The sequence below is a fragment of the Saccostrea cucullata genome, unplaced genomic scaffold (genome assembly GCF_032062105.1).
Source record: "Saccostrea cucullata isolate Sc308-1 unplaced genomic scaffold, CSIRO_AGI_Scuc_v1 ctg4153, whole genome shotgun sequence".
In the NCBI taxonomy this organism is placed as follows: domain Eukaryota; kingdom Metazoa; phylum Mollusca; class Bivalvia; order Ostreida; family Ostreidae; genus Saccostrea; species Saccostrea cuccullata.
Window position 1 is genome coordinate 60,529 of NW_026937844.1, and position 16,785 is coordinate 77,313.

Here is a 16,785-nt window from a genome sequence, read left to right on the forward strand (position 1 = left end):
TCAACCGCACATCCTTGTCAAAGGGTTCAAAAAGTAAAACAGTTGTATTTCCCATTGCACAAAGCACAAACATGTCACAAGACGTTAGAAAATCTAGTAAGATGTTGTCTTGAAGTAAAGCAATGGATAATATTTGTAACTCACCATTTATTTCTATTTCACATAAATCGATTTCAATTGTATTTCTAGATGGCTACCATACAAAAAGATAAATAATTGTTCCCGTTCGCTGAACTTCAAACGTAACTGTTTGTGGAATTTCCCTTTTGTAGCTGTCAAGTTCGTAGTAAGGCCAAGTCTGAGTGTAATCGTAACAAAAAATATTTGTTCCATTCGTTGTAAAATTTCCTTCATTAATATAAACATTCATAAAGTATTCATATTTAATCGAAAACTAGTTTGTAAACAGGGTTAATTTTTTGCAATTATAAATTCCCTTTTATTTTGATACAAAAATTTTGATTAATGTAAGAGTGGAAAAGAAATAAATCATTTCGAATTATGAATACATTTCCAGAATTTTACATTCATGCACATTGCAACTGCACATTTCTCTTTCATGTATAAATACACGATACTGAAATATATACCTTTGTATATAAGTCTCGACGATTTAATGGTGTATACATTTTGAAGGTTGATGTGAAATTCAAAATAATCCCCGCTAAAATGTTCACATGTACCAGTTCTATCTCCGTCGGTCAAATTCCCAGCTATTTGGAGGGGTTTGCCCACATATAAGTCTTGATAGCCAGTCACATTTCTTCCAAATGCTAAGTTACCTATGGATAAAAATGAAAAAAAAAGCAAAAATAAAAAAAAATAGTAAAATTATGAGTTCAATTAAAGGTTAGAATATTTAAAGTTAATAAATAATTTCTGATAGGATAAACTTGGATTCTAAATGGGTTTAAAATATCATGAACATCATCTACTGAAACAGTGATAAAATATCATAAGAGTGAAAAAAGCACATCTCTCAATATCATAGAAATATTTCGGTGCAAGATGTATAGAGACTTGTTCACTATTAGTAATAGAACCTCATCTTAATGGGCAAGAATGTTTACAACTCCTGTACTCGTTCGCTTGGCGCTGTGATTAGATCAGCATCTGCTCTAGAATTGCTGAGTTAGGAGAAGTCGCGGGTTTGAATCCCACTTCGGGAGGTGATCCATATCGGTCCTTTGGATGTGACCTTATAAACCAAGGTCCGGTGTCTCAGTAAATGCTGGCACGAAATAGACGCCTTACTACTCAGTGGCTCTAAGTGCCGAGAATAGGACAGAATTTGCAGCTCTCCAACGGCAAGTGGTGGCGTCGCCATATGAGTGAAAAGCTCTCGAAACAAACGAATCTTATAAAAAAACAGATTTGTTCAATAATCGCTTACTACCCAGGACCGGAGAAAATTTTACGCTTATAAAGAAAATGTCACTGTTTAGATGTTTCTGTGAAATTTTGTACATGAATCATACATGTGCACAGTTATCAAAAGAACTTCAGACAATGAAAGAATGCACGTATTTAACAAATGCAATTAAAAGTATAATAAATGATGCAAAGAAAAATAAGGGTTTCAATGACATAAAACTTATTTGAAAAAAAATCTTTTGAAAAAATATTTTTATAATAACAATATACATGTACAAGGAGATAATTATTTTGTTTGAGTTCTCTAACATCACGGTTCGATGTCCGACTGACAATGGTTTTCGTGGGGTCAATTTTTTTTTGTTACACTCAACTACATGCAATATTTATAGTATTATACTGAATGTTTTATAAAAATGCATGTAACAGTGAACCGTGCGCGCATATACTGCGCAGTCGCTAATTTTTTAGAATATCACCCGTCGTCAAGCACTGTTCACTGTTGCTACGCTGGAGGGAGTGGCTTCATTATTCAGCGGTTAATAGTATTTTTAACAAATGTTTCTCGACCAATCAGGTTCAACTAATTTACATGAAAGCATAATATTCACAAATATTAACGTGCGAGTACCCATTATTGCCGAGTACCCATTATTGCCGATTTTCGATTTTACGTTTAAAAATCTGTAAAACGGTAGTTATTTGTAATTTTTTCGCAAGATACATAAATTGCACATTTTTTTTCAAACCACCAATCGTCTCGGAAAAAGAAAAAGTTGTTTGGGATTAATAAACTCACCGGTGATATTTCAAGTCTTTGAAAACACACAAAAAAGCAGTCGTGCGACAGGACATGCCATCGAATTTTCAACTAGAATTCCACTTTCCTGACAGAATCGGTCATGTTTTGGTGAAAATCGAATGAATATTTTCCTGTATGCATCGATACTAAACGAAATTATCCAAGATAATATTTCTACTTGCAGTATTTCACGAAAATTACAATGAGTACCGTCAGTTTGAAGCGCCTGCAGTACGACGCCATTTTTTTTAACCGGGGAGCGGATCAAAATCCATCACACGCACCTGTTCTTAATAATTCTGCAATTAGGTTATTTTTATCGATTTATATTTGCGCATATCGCCTCAAAATTATATGGACAACTTGTTAAATCAAAATAACAAGGTGGAATTGTCTTATCTATTTATTTTTTTAATAAAAAAAAATCTATAAATGGGAATATGAGGAAAAAAATACACAAATTCTGTTGACATGAGAGTACAAAGATATATCCTGGATTCATCCTTGGAGAAACAATATACTCACTTTACATGTATAATAACTTGCTCTAATTTTTTTCTTCTTCAAGAAATCACACAAAATAAATATTATGAAAAATGAGGTTCTATTGAGGATGGGGAGCGGCGCAAGCTACTTTCCTTCAAAGATGCTTTTTAAATCTCCAAGTCATTTCATAGCTACAAAAATTGGAAACTGAAACCCTGGAAGACCTTGAAGGGTTGAAAGCCAGTTAGCCTCTAGTCATACCTTATTATTGAACAAAATTCTTTCAAATAATAAATACCAGGGTTACCCCTAGCTGTTGGCATACTGCAGTATTTATTGAACTTTTATGTAGTTATATAATCTATAAATATACAGTGACAAATGTACATGTACATGTTTTATAATATAATTTAAGAAAACCACTTTAGAAAATTAAAATGCTTTGATTCTTTTTTTTTTATTTTATTTTTTGTTATTTGCGACTTGTGAAAAAGAAGCAATGTAGGTAACAAGATAACACCCACCCTAATGGATTACAGAGTACATTAAAATTGAAGTTAAGCAAAGTCAAAATATTGTTTACAGTTTTTAAAATTAGTAATTACCTGGAAATCAAATGTAAACAATGCAATTTTCACTAACAGTCTGCTTCTGAAAGGGGGGGGGGATAAATTGTTTACTAAAATAAATAAAAAAAAAACCATGCATTGCCAAATATTTAGATTTTTTTAAAAACTGGAAGACATAGGGGAAAAAATACCAAACCAAAAAATTATTTTTGCATTGCAATCTAATTTTTCTTAGTGGAATTAATGGGTTTTTTCATTTAATATTAAAGAAGAAAGAATTCATGTTCAACTGAAGATTCCCTAGCTGTGTAGAATGCAGAAGAATTAGAAATACTTGACTGTATTTAAAATTTTTATGGCTTATGATAGATATAAAAATTTTACTTACTGAGCTTAATCTAAGTGGAATGTAATTAGTTCAAAAACATGTTTTTCCTTAGTACTAACAGAAAAGACAAGGAAAAAAACATGCTAGAAGTGTTTCATTTACAAGCTACATCAACATACATGTGTGTAACAGAAAATATTCAAATTCAACTCGTATGTTAATTAGGGAATTAATATAATAGCTACCCATTTTATACGGTATAAACTGGTTTGGGGCAGTTTACGCTTTATAAACCGCAAAGCGGTTTTTAAAAAAGCGTTAACTGTTCCAACCCAGTTTATACCGTATAAAATGGGTAGCTATTAAATTCATTGCTTATAATTTAATTTTCATTCAATTGATGTAAGAAAAAAAAATTATTGTTCTAACAAAATGACTTCAATTTGTACAAAATTTGAATGTAACGTCAGGGGGATTGATACGTTTTTGACGCAAGTCATTTTATACGATTTAAAGTAAATTTTTTATCCAATCAAATACAACGTTACAACCAGAATTAAATTATTGATACATGAAAATAATTTTTGTTGAATTGACATAGATTGTAAATGCCTAAACCTAAATTGCAAAATGATACTTGTATATCTGTACATCAACAATCTAAGGTACCTTCGGCTAGTATTAACATTCAAATATTTCGCACTCGTGCATCTGTCTTTGTGTCTGACGCTACGGACGTCCAATATGCATATATATCTTATGCGGCTGTTTTTGTGTTTGACGTCAATAGGTGGGGGCTATTGAAATTGACACGGGTGGCCTCGTGTAATTTGAATCTATTTGTTTATACATTTAAAATCTAAATTTACAGTTTTATTTCACAATGAAAAGGAAATATTATGAATCTCTGTCTTCTTAGTTAGCTTCACTCGTTATGCAAATTATCCCACATTTTGAACTATCCTTGATGTCCTAGCATATACTCTACTAACTTGACAGTTATTCCTTAAATAACTTTTGAAACTGACTGCCTAAATTTTCTATACAATGGACACATAAATACTTTTCACAATTTTATAATCAAAATGATTTCAATCACATAGCCTTAAACTTTTAGATGTACAGTTTATATTTGAAACTTTTTGACTATTCAGTGTATATTTATGGAAACATTTTTTAATCTATTAACTGAAAATAGAGAAAAGTTTCTTCTATTTACAGTTACAACATTTCTTTACATACTCCTATATATATTTTCAATTCTTCACATGAAACTGCCAAGCGTTAGTTTAGCAGCCATAGACAGAGGTCTGTGTGACATTCAACTACTTTGAAGATCTTCAGATACTGTAGTCAACCATTTATTTGGTCATTGGCAAGGCAGTGTGAGGACAAGTGCTTGATATGTGCCTAAAAATACAAAATAGATTTGGGATTTAGAACAGTATAAATCTAAAATAAATAAACAAACAAATAATTTATTTTTATTTGAATAATGATTAGAGTTATAAAAATTCCAATTTTTTATATTGCTAAAATTATTTCGAACATTAACTTTACATACTGAAGATTAATTAGTTGTTCAGAACTTTAAATATCTTTAAACACAATTGTAACAGAAAATAAAAATCCACAACTTGACAGATTCACAAAACCTTTCTCAGTTAATATTATACAGTAATATGGACTTCATAAAGGTCAGTATGTGGTTATAAGGACTCATGGCAAGTGATATTGACGGAAAACAAAGGATGTCATAATTATTGTTTAAATGGTACCGTTATACCTTTGCACATCTCTCGTCTTCCTTAAAGAGGCTCCTTTTGACAGTCACAACATACTCTGCCATCTTGTGCCTTTATTCTGGAAAGCACCAACTAGTCTTATGACACTGGTCTTATTCCGAAAACTTCTGAATTCACATGAAAAGGACCTTCAACAAATATAAAGAATCATGATAAATTCTTGAACACAAATAAAGTAAAAAGTTATACCTTCACTGATTCCATATATATGTTACTCTCACTTGCTAAGTTTATTTTCTTCAAGATTGATAGTTTCTTAAAGATTTCCTTCATTGGATTTAATTAGTTGCATAATGGTTGGGATGGGGGAGAGGTCTTAGTGATTTGTTTCATAAAATTATGGAAAATTTTACTTAATTCAACAACATTTCATATTAGTTATTATTTTTAATAACATCCAAGTAACATAACCTCGCTGAAGAAATGACACCACAATACAAAACCTCCAAACTTGCAGTCCGGGTGCATCATATCAGGTGCAGGTGCGTGGGGGTGGGCTAGGATTTTATTTTCTACATATATTTAATGTACATGAAAAACATAGTATCAATACTTCTTATTATTAAAAAAAAATACCAAGATGACACTGACCAATGACATCCGTTTACTGCCATCGATGTGGAAGTACGCCATGGGGCTCAAGCCTCTCGGCTTAACCACGGAGCCCCGCCCACCATGTTGGAAGGAATATTTGAAGGCTGGTACACAAACAAAATATACGCAAAAACTGGTTAAAAAGTGTTTGCAAAAGCTCTGCAGCCAATGAGACATATACTTCTCTTTCTCTTATCTGTCATTACACTGCGTTCACTTGGAAAAATAGCGCTGCGGACATTGTCAGTTCCGATAAAGCTGCAAAGCACATGTTTCTCCATGTTTATTTTTGCGCACGAGGTCGTAGCAACAACGAAAAAAAAATAGGTCACCAAAAATTAAAATAAAACATTAAAATTGCGTTTCTAATAAAATAATTTTACATTGGAGACATTTTTCTGTCTTCTTATGTCATGAATTTAAAAATAGTTGGTTTATTTAGCAATTAGTTGGTGAATAATGTGGAAAAGATATAAGCGGCAATAATGGGTACTCTACTTCCTGTTTATCCAAGGTCATGGAGATGAACTTGTTTCAAATGAAAAATATATCTCATGTTAATTGAATGAACATTGCAGAGATACATAAAGAAATTATTTTAAATAAACTTATATTTTGGATATGACAAAGAAAAATGTGAAATTTTTCGGCAAACCCTAATGGGTACTCGCACGTTACATTCATTTCTTAAAACTTTCAAAAATTTTCTACTTGATATTTAATCCTCTCCGTCAATATATGGCTAAAATACTGCCAGAAAGTAATACACGATCAATCGGTCCTAAATCTGAGTGTGTCTATTTCAAATGGACCTAAGGGCTTTGTTACTTTTCTGCTGCTTTTTATTTTCATATTTGAATATTAAAATAATTTTTCCGTATATTTTTAAATCACTTAAAAACCTAATGCCGTTATTCCAAAAATATGCCATGAAAAGAGGCAGAAATATATTACAAAATTGCACATACTGCCACTGTTCTTTTGAAGAAAATATCAGGTTACATGCATTGAGTCTGTTTTAAAAGACTGAACCAGGAAGAATTCTATTGGCATTTAAAACGCTGTTTATACACTGGTTATAGAAAAATGCACATATACATGTATCTTAATAGAGAATAACTCAAGGTTATAGATAGCTAGCTTTAATTTGCAAGTCATATTTTGACGCCTTGTGTAATTTGGCTTCGGGATCATGACACAAACTTAGACTTCAGTCAAGTTTTCAAAAGCATGCAATTTTGATCTGCTTTACCTACTCAACATTAAAGTTTAATATAAAGATTTTGACTTAAGCTTCGTATGTTTTTATGATCCCCGGGCCTGACTTCCAGGTAATTTATAAAAAAATAATAGCATTTAGCGGTCAAAATAGTTGATTGAATTTCAAGTATCTAGTGTACTTGCCGATAATTAAAAACAATCCTTCTAAAATTTTCTTCCAGGGACAGAAATTGCCATTTCTTTCGTAAACATGTTTAACTAACTGGTTACAATTTATGTACACATGTACATGTATTTTCAAATACTTTGTAAACAAGAGTTTCTTTGGCAATAACATAACCTGAGTGACTTTGTCCTATTTTTAAATCAAGTAACTTTGCAATAATTGGAAATTAAATCCTCTGAATAATCTGCCGCCTACAGAATTGTTTGCCTGAACTGTCAAACATGTTTGTAAACAATTTACTCTGGTATGGAAACATGTATGGTTCCTGTTACAATAATTCATCTGTTACTGTTGATTTTAGTTGAATCTGGATGAAATAAAACCAAATGTAAAGATGGAGATTTTTTTTTAACTTGGATTAATATTATTGACGTTTGAAGGTACATGTAGGACACAATAGATAGGCAAAATTTTCCCTCAAATTTAATTTTTCTGAAAATTTGATATTTTTTTCTAGGATACAAAATCTATCTTTATACATAATATGAAAGAAGGATATGGAGATAACGAACAGTATTCAATTAGAGCAGAGCAAAAACGGATCCCCGAAGCATCAGAGGTGTGATCAGGTGCCATTGAGGAGTGAGCATTCCATGTCGACCGGTCACACCCGCCTTGTGCTCCTTGTCATGATTGGGAAATAATGGAAAAATCTGTCGTCAATTCAGTTATAAATAATGGACTAACAAATTGTATGAAAAACGTCAGTCAGCATTTGACTCAATGATCAACAGTATTTGCTGACAAGGTCATTGTATCGACCATAGAACTTACGAAATGATGACTTTAAACAAGACTGCTGATATTCTTGTTTCGTTAACTTGCTTGTCAATAATATACCTTGCTTTAGAAATTGTTCATAAGACGTAGAGCATGCTATTGCGTATTGAATCAACTGAGATATATATATACTCCGTAAGGAAAGAAAATCAACCATATATGTTTTGCCCACATCGTATGAAAATTGGCCTATCAGACCCCCGTAGGATTGTGAAATCAGAGATTCAACTTAAAAATGAACCTTATTTTAAAATTTCAATTGATCCATTGCAAAGGATGACTGCACTTAAGGAAACTTAGAAATTGCGACATAATTAATTTTAAAACTGGGCAATTTTCTTTTATTGGTAGAAATGGTCAATGTCTTAACTGCAACTTTGTGTAATTACGTTAATTATAAGTTCGTATTAACGAAGTTCGAAGTCGTTTTTATAGGAAGGGGTCATCGCATATGTTGAAATCTCCATAGGATAATGAGTACGCCCACCTTTTTACAGGCTTAATACATAGTCAGCGCATGTTTGTCTATTGTTCTCCTTTTTATGGTAGTTGTTTATTTATATGTATTACCTCATATTAAAAGGAGATCAATAGACAAACATGTGCTCATGGTTTAAAAGAGAAAAAAACTGTTTTAATTCAGATCGTCGAGTAATATTATAAACTTATTATTATTAATAACATGAATAAAACACATTGAATTCTGAATAATTATTGTATGTATATTTCAATTACAATGTTTCATTCAAAAGTTATCAAATGAATTATGCAACGTTTTAATGTGGGTAATGAGCCCCATACTTAAGATCCCTTAGTTGCTATTTCGTAAATATTCAACCAATCGCGAGGACAGTGATTAAAAAATATATTGTTTGACAAATTCAATTAATAAATTGAAAAGTGTAGTATACTTGTATACGTTTGCTATTCAATAAAAGTTTATAATATTACTCAACGATCTGAATTAAAATATTGTAGAACACTGATGAAGGAAAAGCCTAGTTACCCATCCAATTCAGAACTACTTTAAATCTTAAGGTGCTGTAAACTAAATGTTATAAAAAAAAAAAAAAACGTCATTTTAAACTAACGAGTTTGTATTATTTTTTTTTTTCATTTCATAATTGCTATTTATGGTTTCAATACTTTTTGTCCATTATCGATAGTGAAGTAGAAGTTTATAATATTACTCGACGATCTGAATTAAAATATTGTAGAACACTGATGAAGGAAAAGCCTAGTTACCCATCCAATTCAGAACTACTTTAAATCTTAAGGTGCTGTAAACTAAATGTTATAAAAAACGTCATTTTAAACTAACGAGTTTGTATTATTTTTTCATTTCATAATTGCTATTTATGGTTTCCATACTTTTTGTCCATTATCGATAGTGCAGTAGAAGTTCACCCAACCGAAAATGTCCAATACAGACAAGGAAGTATAATTAGCGTCTTTGAGAGGTTTTTATAGCTTTTCATGCGTACATGTAATAAATGAACCTTTAGATTTCAATCAAGCTCTTTAAATATTTAATATGAACACGCCTTTGTTATGCCATTGTGTAAATTGATTATAAAATGGGATATTTCCCCTTTTGGTCTAAAATATATCTCTTGCAATCATTCAAGTTCTTTCAATAACTTCATATATGCTGTCTTGAGATATATGGTCGAAATCTAGTCCATCGAATTATATTAATCACAAAACTTCGATTACAATAACCAGAAATCTCTGTCGAGACTGTAACTCTACCGGTAAGTAGTTACATTGTATAATTAGGGAGGATAAATGTAGCAATAGGGACTTAAAACATACAACAGGAATAAAAATATTAATGATCATTGATTAATTCTCCTTCTGGCAAGATTGCAAATAGACTAATAATGTAGAAGTAACCCTGAATAAAATTTTACAGAAATTAAATTTTAGTACGATGTACCATGACAACACCATTCATCAATATATGTTAAAAAAACAAAACAAAAAAAAGACAATTATGTATCTCAGTGCAGTGTAATTGAATCCCCAACATATATTATAATAAGACTGAATATATTTTAGGAAAAGCATTTCAGGGGAATTCCACAATATTTTTCTTTTAGTAACCAGGGCAACAGCGTTCATCGAAAATCAATAACCGATACATGGATATACATGTATGTGTCTTAGTAAAGTCAATCTGAAATCAGAATGAAACTGAGGAGGAGTAGCATTTGGAAAGTATTTTGCAGAAATATCTATTTTTAGTAACCATGGCAACACCGTTCATCGAAATCAAAAACCGATAACCAAAATTATGTATCTTAGTGTAGTCTACTTGTTTGCTGTGGAGGAACACAAGAAAGTACCATGTTTCTATTGTCCGAGGGGACACACAGAGTATCAGACGTTTTGATTGAGGGGGTGCATAAAATACCTATGATTTCTATAGTATACTTTACATCGGCAAAATATATTGCATACTTTAGCTATATATCGACAATTTGTAAATATCATTCGAAGACATGAAAAACGAAAGAAAACATTAAATTCAGTATATCACAGTCATCCTGCTTTATTAAATAAAAACATTGATTGCGGACATCTTTAAATTATGTTACGGTCATCATTGAAAAGATTATACTACATATCTATTTTCTTAGGTAAGTTTCAGCAGAATTTACACAGATATGCTAACAAAATATTTTAAAGCTTGAATGAAATATTTCAAGCGCTCGGCTGGGCCGACATGTTTTGGAGATCGCATACTATATATTACGGTCATTGACTTCCCTACTGTTCTCAAGGACAAACCAGTTGTGTTCGGTAAGGACATCGTAATCGGCTAATCGCTAATATGATTGAATCGGACTCTCAAAGGCGGTTACGTAAATTATAAAAAAGAAAGCTTAAGTATGTTGAGAAACCTTATGTTATAACATGTTTTTTTTTTATCAGATATTGTTTTATTGGTACAAATGATACAAATGGTGGAAAATGTAAATTTTTAAAAATTTCAAAATAAAAAAGGGAAATACTTTGGAATAACCATCTTTTATCGGATATTGAGGCTATTATTAGAAACAATCATGCAATAAAAATCAAATATACTTCTTAGGTGTAGAGGTGCTCTATAGCATTGAAAGCCTTTAAATGTTAACAACTCTATGGCAATATTCTTATGCACAAAAAGTGTATATATTTATGATATATCATTTCGATTAATCATATCTATGGAGTTTATATTCACATACCCCCTTAAAACAATGTCCATATGCACGTAATTTATTTTTTTTATCTTACAGTTTACCTTTTAAATCTATTTTTTAAATGTAGCAAAGTTTCAACTTTCAAACAGAAATCCTCTTTACATCAGGAAAAAAACCCGACATACACGAAACAATTATCAAGTTTTACAAAATATTTAGTGTTTATTGAACCAGTTTTATTTTGTTTGTAAATATCGTGTGGTCTCATGCTCTATATCTAAGGGTTAATTATTGATCCTTATGTCGTTGGTTCCAATTTCTCATTTGATCATTTAGAAGTCCACTTTAACATTGCATGCCTTTGTATTTAAACAGCTCCATGACGATATCCCAATGCACGTACAATGTAATCTTTGCACAAAACAATTTTCAAATTTTAGAAAATATTTTACATTTGAACATCATCAATAAACTATTTATATTGCCTCTTAAGGCAGCTTCAAAGTAAATAATATATACAAATTCAGTAAAAAAAGAATAAGTAAATATTAGAACAGGTTAATTGTATTTATGTGCAAGAGAGGATGAAGTTAAATGTTGTCAATATCTGTGATATTTATTGGCGTCCTCATGACGAGATCCTCCGCTAGATTTGAAGTGATGCAGAGGTGCGTGCGCAACGTAGTAATTTCTGTTGTAGGATGAGGACGATTTGACCTTGCTCTGAGAATCTGTGTCTTGTTTTCCCGCCAAGGCAAGGTCTCTCTAGTTTCTAATTGGTTCATTGTCTTCCTGTTGTTTCTTGTTTTGTTTATTCCTATGTAATAATTATATAAAACACTTATGTGACTGAATATTTTTAAAAGTGTCGAAACGTTACTATTTAAACAATTGACAGTAATTGAAAGGCGTTTTATTTAAAAGTGATTTGAAAATGATGAAGATAGTCTGTAACTGAGGCAAACATATACGAAAGACTTTTTATACAATTCAATTAAAATGTTAGCTGTTTTTCTCATCGTTCAATCACAAGTAATAAAATTTGCCAGCCCCCTAAAAATTAAAAAAAATGAATACTTACGATTTACTACATTTTCTGGCTACCAGTCCTATGATTATCATTAATAAAACTATTCCAACAACGGAAGTGGAGGCTCCAACGATCAACTGGGTGTTTTCAATTTTTGACGTAGTCGATTCTTCTATGGTATCTTTTGCGTTAGATGATGTAGTAGTGCCCACAGGTTTATTGGATGTTTCTGTTGATTTCGAAGTTGATGTACTAAGGGTTGGTTTAGGTTTACTTGTTGTTGTAGCTGGAGATGTATCTTCTTTCGCAGTTGTTTTGCCGTCAGTACTTATTATTGATGTTGTTGTTGATTCGGAAGTTGATAATGTTTCTTGTAGTCATTTTCTTGTAGTTGTCGTCGTCACTGTCAGATGTTGTTTTTGTAGTTGATGGCGATGTGATTGGTTGAATAGTTGTTAAGCTTTCAGTTGTTGTTTCTTTGTTTGATGAAGTTGATGGCAATGTGATTGGTTGAGTAGTTGTTAAGCTTTCAGTTGTTGTTTCTTGGTTTATTGTAGTTGTTAATCTTTCGGTTGTTGATGTCTGTTGTAGTTGTTGTGATTGGTTCAGTAGTTGTTAAGATTTCAGTTGTTGCTTCTTTGTTTGTTGTTGTTGTCGGGTTCGTAGTGAATGTTTCCAGTGTCGTTGATGCCCTTGTTGTTGGATTGGATGTTGATTCAGTTGTTGATATCTCTGTAGTTGTATCTGCAGTTGTGGTATGTACATCTTCCGTCAACTCTGCTGACTCAGTTGATGTTGTTGTTGTCGACGCTAATGTTGTTGACTCAAAAGAAGAAGAATCCAAAGATGTGAACTTGTTCTCGGCACTTGTGACTTGAGAGGTTATTATTGTATATGTTGTTTCAACTTGTTCAACAGTCGTTATAGAACTTGTAGTCTCTTCCATTTGTTCTGTTGAGCTACTCAATGTGGATTCTGCGTCAGTGAGAATCATTTTTGTTGTCATACTTTCTGTTGTTGTTATTTATCCACATGCTACATAGATAAAAAAAAATAAAATTCAAAATACTTATCTGTAGTACATGTACTGCCAATGATTTATATTGTAAATCAGATGGCATTCAAAATTATACAATGCAAAGGGAAGTATGAAGAATAACGTTTCATTATGAAAGATTGACACTTGCATTCGTTTTCTGTCCAGTTGAATTTATCATTCGTCGCATTGCAGTAAAGACACTCGTTGGTTGAACTATTCTGCATGGGGCTAATGCATGTACTATCGATGTAACAGAAATCATCCTGCAAATAATATAAAAACTAGATTTATTCCGTTTAAAGAATGCAGTATGCAAGGTCAAATAGACTTTTCAAATCGCTAGAGAAATTAATATTTCGTTTAATCGTTGTTTTCCCACACGAAAGATATGACTATATATGAATATGTTACTTTACGAAATTAAATGCCAACGAGAGAGAGAGAGAGAGAGAAGAGAGAGAGAGAGAGAGAGAGAGAGAGAGAGAGAGAGAGAGAGAGAGAGAGCAGCACGTACCTTTAAGGTGAAATACACATTCCCTGATTCATTATGGTACTCCTGACAGTGAGATTGGTATATAATAACATTATACGTGTCTGTATAACGTACTCCGTCATTAGAAATGTTAAACTTTACTTCTGTCGTCCAGATGTCAGTTGTATCGTACGGAAGTGGACAGAATCCCTCAAAAAGTGTTCTCTCTTGTAAATTCATCTGTCTTTCCTCACTTTCTTCCGTTTGGTTAATTTTGGTCTGAAAAAGAAAATAACAAAGTTGCAGAAAAAGGATATGATGCTATTATCTAGTTGTACGAACACTTATATTAACACTGAAGGATTGATTGTGTGCCATTTTACATCCCATTTGAAATTATATCCCATTTTTAACTTTTGAAAAAAGCCACCATATAGCGGTGAAGAACTTCAAGAGTGTAGATGTACTCGGCCATTGAGTAAGGTTTAATAATCGGGAAAATTTCTACCATATCAAATGAACTTGTCTTCTCAGGTCACATTTAAGAGACAAGCAACTTTCGATTTTAAGTTTAAAACATTTGATGAATGAACAGACACTTCATTTACACATTATCTTAGGTATGTCGAAGCCGCATATTAAATCGATCTACACATTGAACGTCTATTTTATATACAAATGACAATCAGAAGTACCTGTTTCACAGTAAGATAGCATATTGAGTTCATGTTTTCAAAGAAATATTTTCCCATTATTGTTGCCTCTTTACAGGTTTTAGTGGACCGATCGCACAGACCGGCCCCGGGAACACTTGTTATGGTAGGAGGTGCGAGTAAATCAAAGGAACAGTCGCTCCCTCCAAAGCCAGTGTCACAGGTACAGTTACCTTAAAATAAAAATAGGGAAAATATTTTATCCACATCTGAGACGATCGTCATAGAATTAATGACAAGGAAATCATTGTAACATATAACATTCTTATAATTTATTCTTAAAATTTTACAAAAAAAATTGAAGCTACTGTCAAAAATTATTTAATCTTATTTTTTATCTGTCAGATTTTGCAGATTCTTTTCTTTTCAAATGAGAAGATAAGCAACCACAGTGTCTTTATTCGTATGCTTTAATAATGGCGTACCACCATCACACGTGCCATGTCCGGTACAATTGCTTGGACAGAGGTTTTGTATTGTATACGTTACTTCCGGTTCTGCCTCTTGCAGTGTGGCATTTAAAAGCACAAATGTGGAACATTGCTGTAGGGCGGCTTCAACGTGAATCTGTGTTAGGTTATCATCGCCTGTCATCTGAAAACAGCTTTTACAGAGTAACATTGCATTGTTCTATTCAAACTTCTTCAATGCATAAAAAAGACCACTGTTTCTGAACAAAATAATTGATATTAGACGAAAAGATACTGCAATATATGCCCCAAATTTCCTATATTGTTTTTCTAATTAACCTACTCTTATGTCTTCAATGCAGTTGGACAAGGTTACATTACTAAGGTCATTCACGTGTTGTTGACAAGTGTTGTATTCAGGTGAATTTTCAAAAGCCTGGAGACAAACTCTCTCTGAGTATTCAGTCGTCTGTACGTAGGAAATCGTGCGTTTCATTCTCTGAAGTTGTTAAATGAATAACAATTTATCAAGATGATACTATCGTTGGTTTTTCGCAGAAGATTGTATCTTTATTTTAATTAAATTAGTATGATATTAAATATTTTGACTTGAAAACATAATGAATCTAAAGGTTTTCATGACGCAAATAACTTCAAAGTATTTTAACTTAATAATTGAAATAAATTTTAGGAATTAATTACATACAAGTAAAGGATCTCTTTCCATAGACATATCGGAAACATCCCGCTTTCGTCTTCTGTTCTGTACAAGATCTACATTACATTCGTACTGTTTGCCTCGGTTTGAGTTGCAGGGTGTAAACGTATTGTAGGAGCACTGGGTTTTACCGTCCTCCGTGCATGCGCAGTGAGGTACTAGAATTGAGGACACTGATTGCAAACCGCTATAAACTAAGGAGCTACCACTGAAAAGATTTTCGTTGTCTGGAATCCTACGTACAAAGGAAATGGTAAACAAATTTTATTTGACATCGGATCAATCACGTTATATTACTTTTTTTTGTAAACGTTGATCTTTAAACTTACATCCATGACCTAGAGAAGTCATTAGGATAACTCTGACTGATGTCGTCTGTAATGGTACTATTTCGTCTTCTGAAGTCGTTTTCCCTGTCACCATCAAAGTATCCACATAAACCATCAGCATTTCCTATATCCATTGCAGAGGGGAGAATCTCAAGGTCGATGTTATAATGTCCACTCCATTCCATGATATAGATTGCAAGTGACGTGCCAGTGGGGAAATATATCTTGATATGCATAAAATTTTTCATAAAAAGAGTTACAAAAACGTACATAGAAAACTATAAACCTTATTGATGTCGAACCTGGGCTTAACTGGCCCTTTTTGGTACAAGGTCCTGACCCCTTTCAATTGGGAATTTTAAATCAAAAAAGGCAAATTTTGGAGATATTTATGTTTAATATCAAGTTTTCTTGATGAATAGAGTTTAATTGTAAGTCACATGCTATTCACAATTTAATGAGTTAGTAAAACCTCAATATTCAATTTTTTTCTAGAATAAACTATGGAAATTTTAATGTGTTTGTTATTTGGGAATTTTTACCCACATTCTGGGAAAAATAAGTAAAGATATTTTCAATTGGGATGGGGTCCTTTTGCAGTATCTGGAAGCAAGACTGATTAAACCCTGTCTAAAATTCAAAAGTCGTCCTTTCAGACTGAAACCGAAAACAAGAGGCCCCTGGGCCACATCGAACACCGG

At 32.3% G+C, this 16,785-nt stretch overlaps 2 protein-coding genes and 1 long non-coding RNA gene across 3 annotated transcripts; all 3 read right to left on the bottom strand.

Annotated features, from left to right (window-relative positions):
* Positions 1–4,580: 4,580 nt before the first annotated feature.
* On the bottom strand, positions 4,581–6,425 carry LOC134248958 (uncharacterized). Its single transcript, XR_009988169.1, has 3 exons — positions 5,956–6,425; positions 5,346–5,492; positions 4,581–4,969 (listed from the first exon to the last, which is right to left on the bottom strand). It is a non-coding gene; the product is annotated as an uncharacterized LOC134248958 (long non-coding RNA).
* Positions 6,426–11,922: 5,497 nt separating this feature from the next.
* Positions 11,923–13,409, bottom strand: LOC134248955 (uncharacterized). Its single transcript, XM_062731338.1, has 3 exons — positions 13,334–13,409; positions 12,455–12,773; positions 11,923–12,190 (listed from the first exon to the last, which is right to left on the bottom strand). The coding sequence occupies exons 1-3, from the start codon at positions 13,407–13,409 to the stop codon at positions 12,139–12,141; spliced, it is 447 nt and encodes a 148-aa protein (XP_062587322.1). The 3' UTR covers positions 11,923–12,138.
* An 83-nt stretch (positions 13,410–13,492) lies between these two features.
* LOC134248957 (von Willebrand factor D and EGF domain-containing protein-like) lies at positions 13,493–16,286 on the bottom strand. Its single transcript, XM_062731340.1, has 7 exons — positions 16,085–16,286; positions 15,744–15,990; positions 15,381–15,536; positions 15,053–15,221; positions 14,610–14,800; positions 13,957–14,193; positions 13,493–13,705 (listed from the first exon to the last, which is right to left on the bottom strand). The coding sequence occupies exons 1-7, from the start codon at positions 16,267–16,269 to the stop codon at positions 13,514–13,516; spliced, it is 1,377 nt and encodes a 458-aa protein (XP_062587324.1). The 5' UTR covers positions 16,270–16,286; the 3' UTR covers positions 13,493–13,513.
* Positions 16,287–16,785: the final 499 nt, after the last annotated feature.

Coding starts and splice junctions, on each gene's coding strand:
- LOC134248957 (XM_062731340.1), bottom strand. CDS start 16,269: ATGGAATGGAGTGGACATTATAACATCGACCTTGAGATTCTCCCCTCT. Junction 15,991..16,084: donor GACTTCTCTAGGTCATGGAT/GTAAGTTTAAAG, acceptor CTTTGTACGTAG/GATTCCAGACAACGAAAATC. Junction 13,706..13,956: donor ATGTGTATTTCACCTTAAAG/GTACGTGCTGCT, acceptor TATTATTTGCAG/GATGATTTCTGTTACATCGA.
- LOC134248955 (XM_062731338.1), bottom strand. CDS start 13,409: ATGACAACAAAAATGATTCTCACTGACGCAGAATCCACATTGAGTAGC. Junction 12,774..13,333: donor ACAAATGGAAGAGACTACAA/GTTCTATAACGA, acceptor AATGACTACAAG/AAACATTATCAACTTCCGAA. Junction 12,191..12,454: donor GCCAGAAAATGTAGTAAATC/GTAAGTATTCAT, acceptor ATTATTACATAG/GAATAAACAAAACAAGAAAC.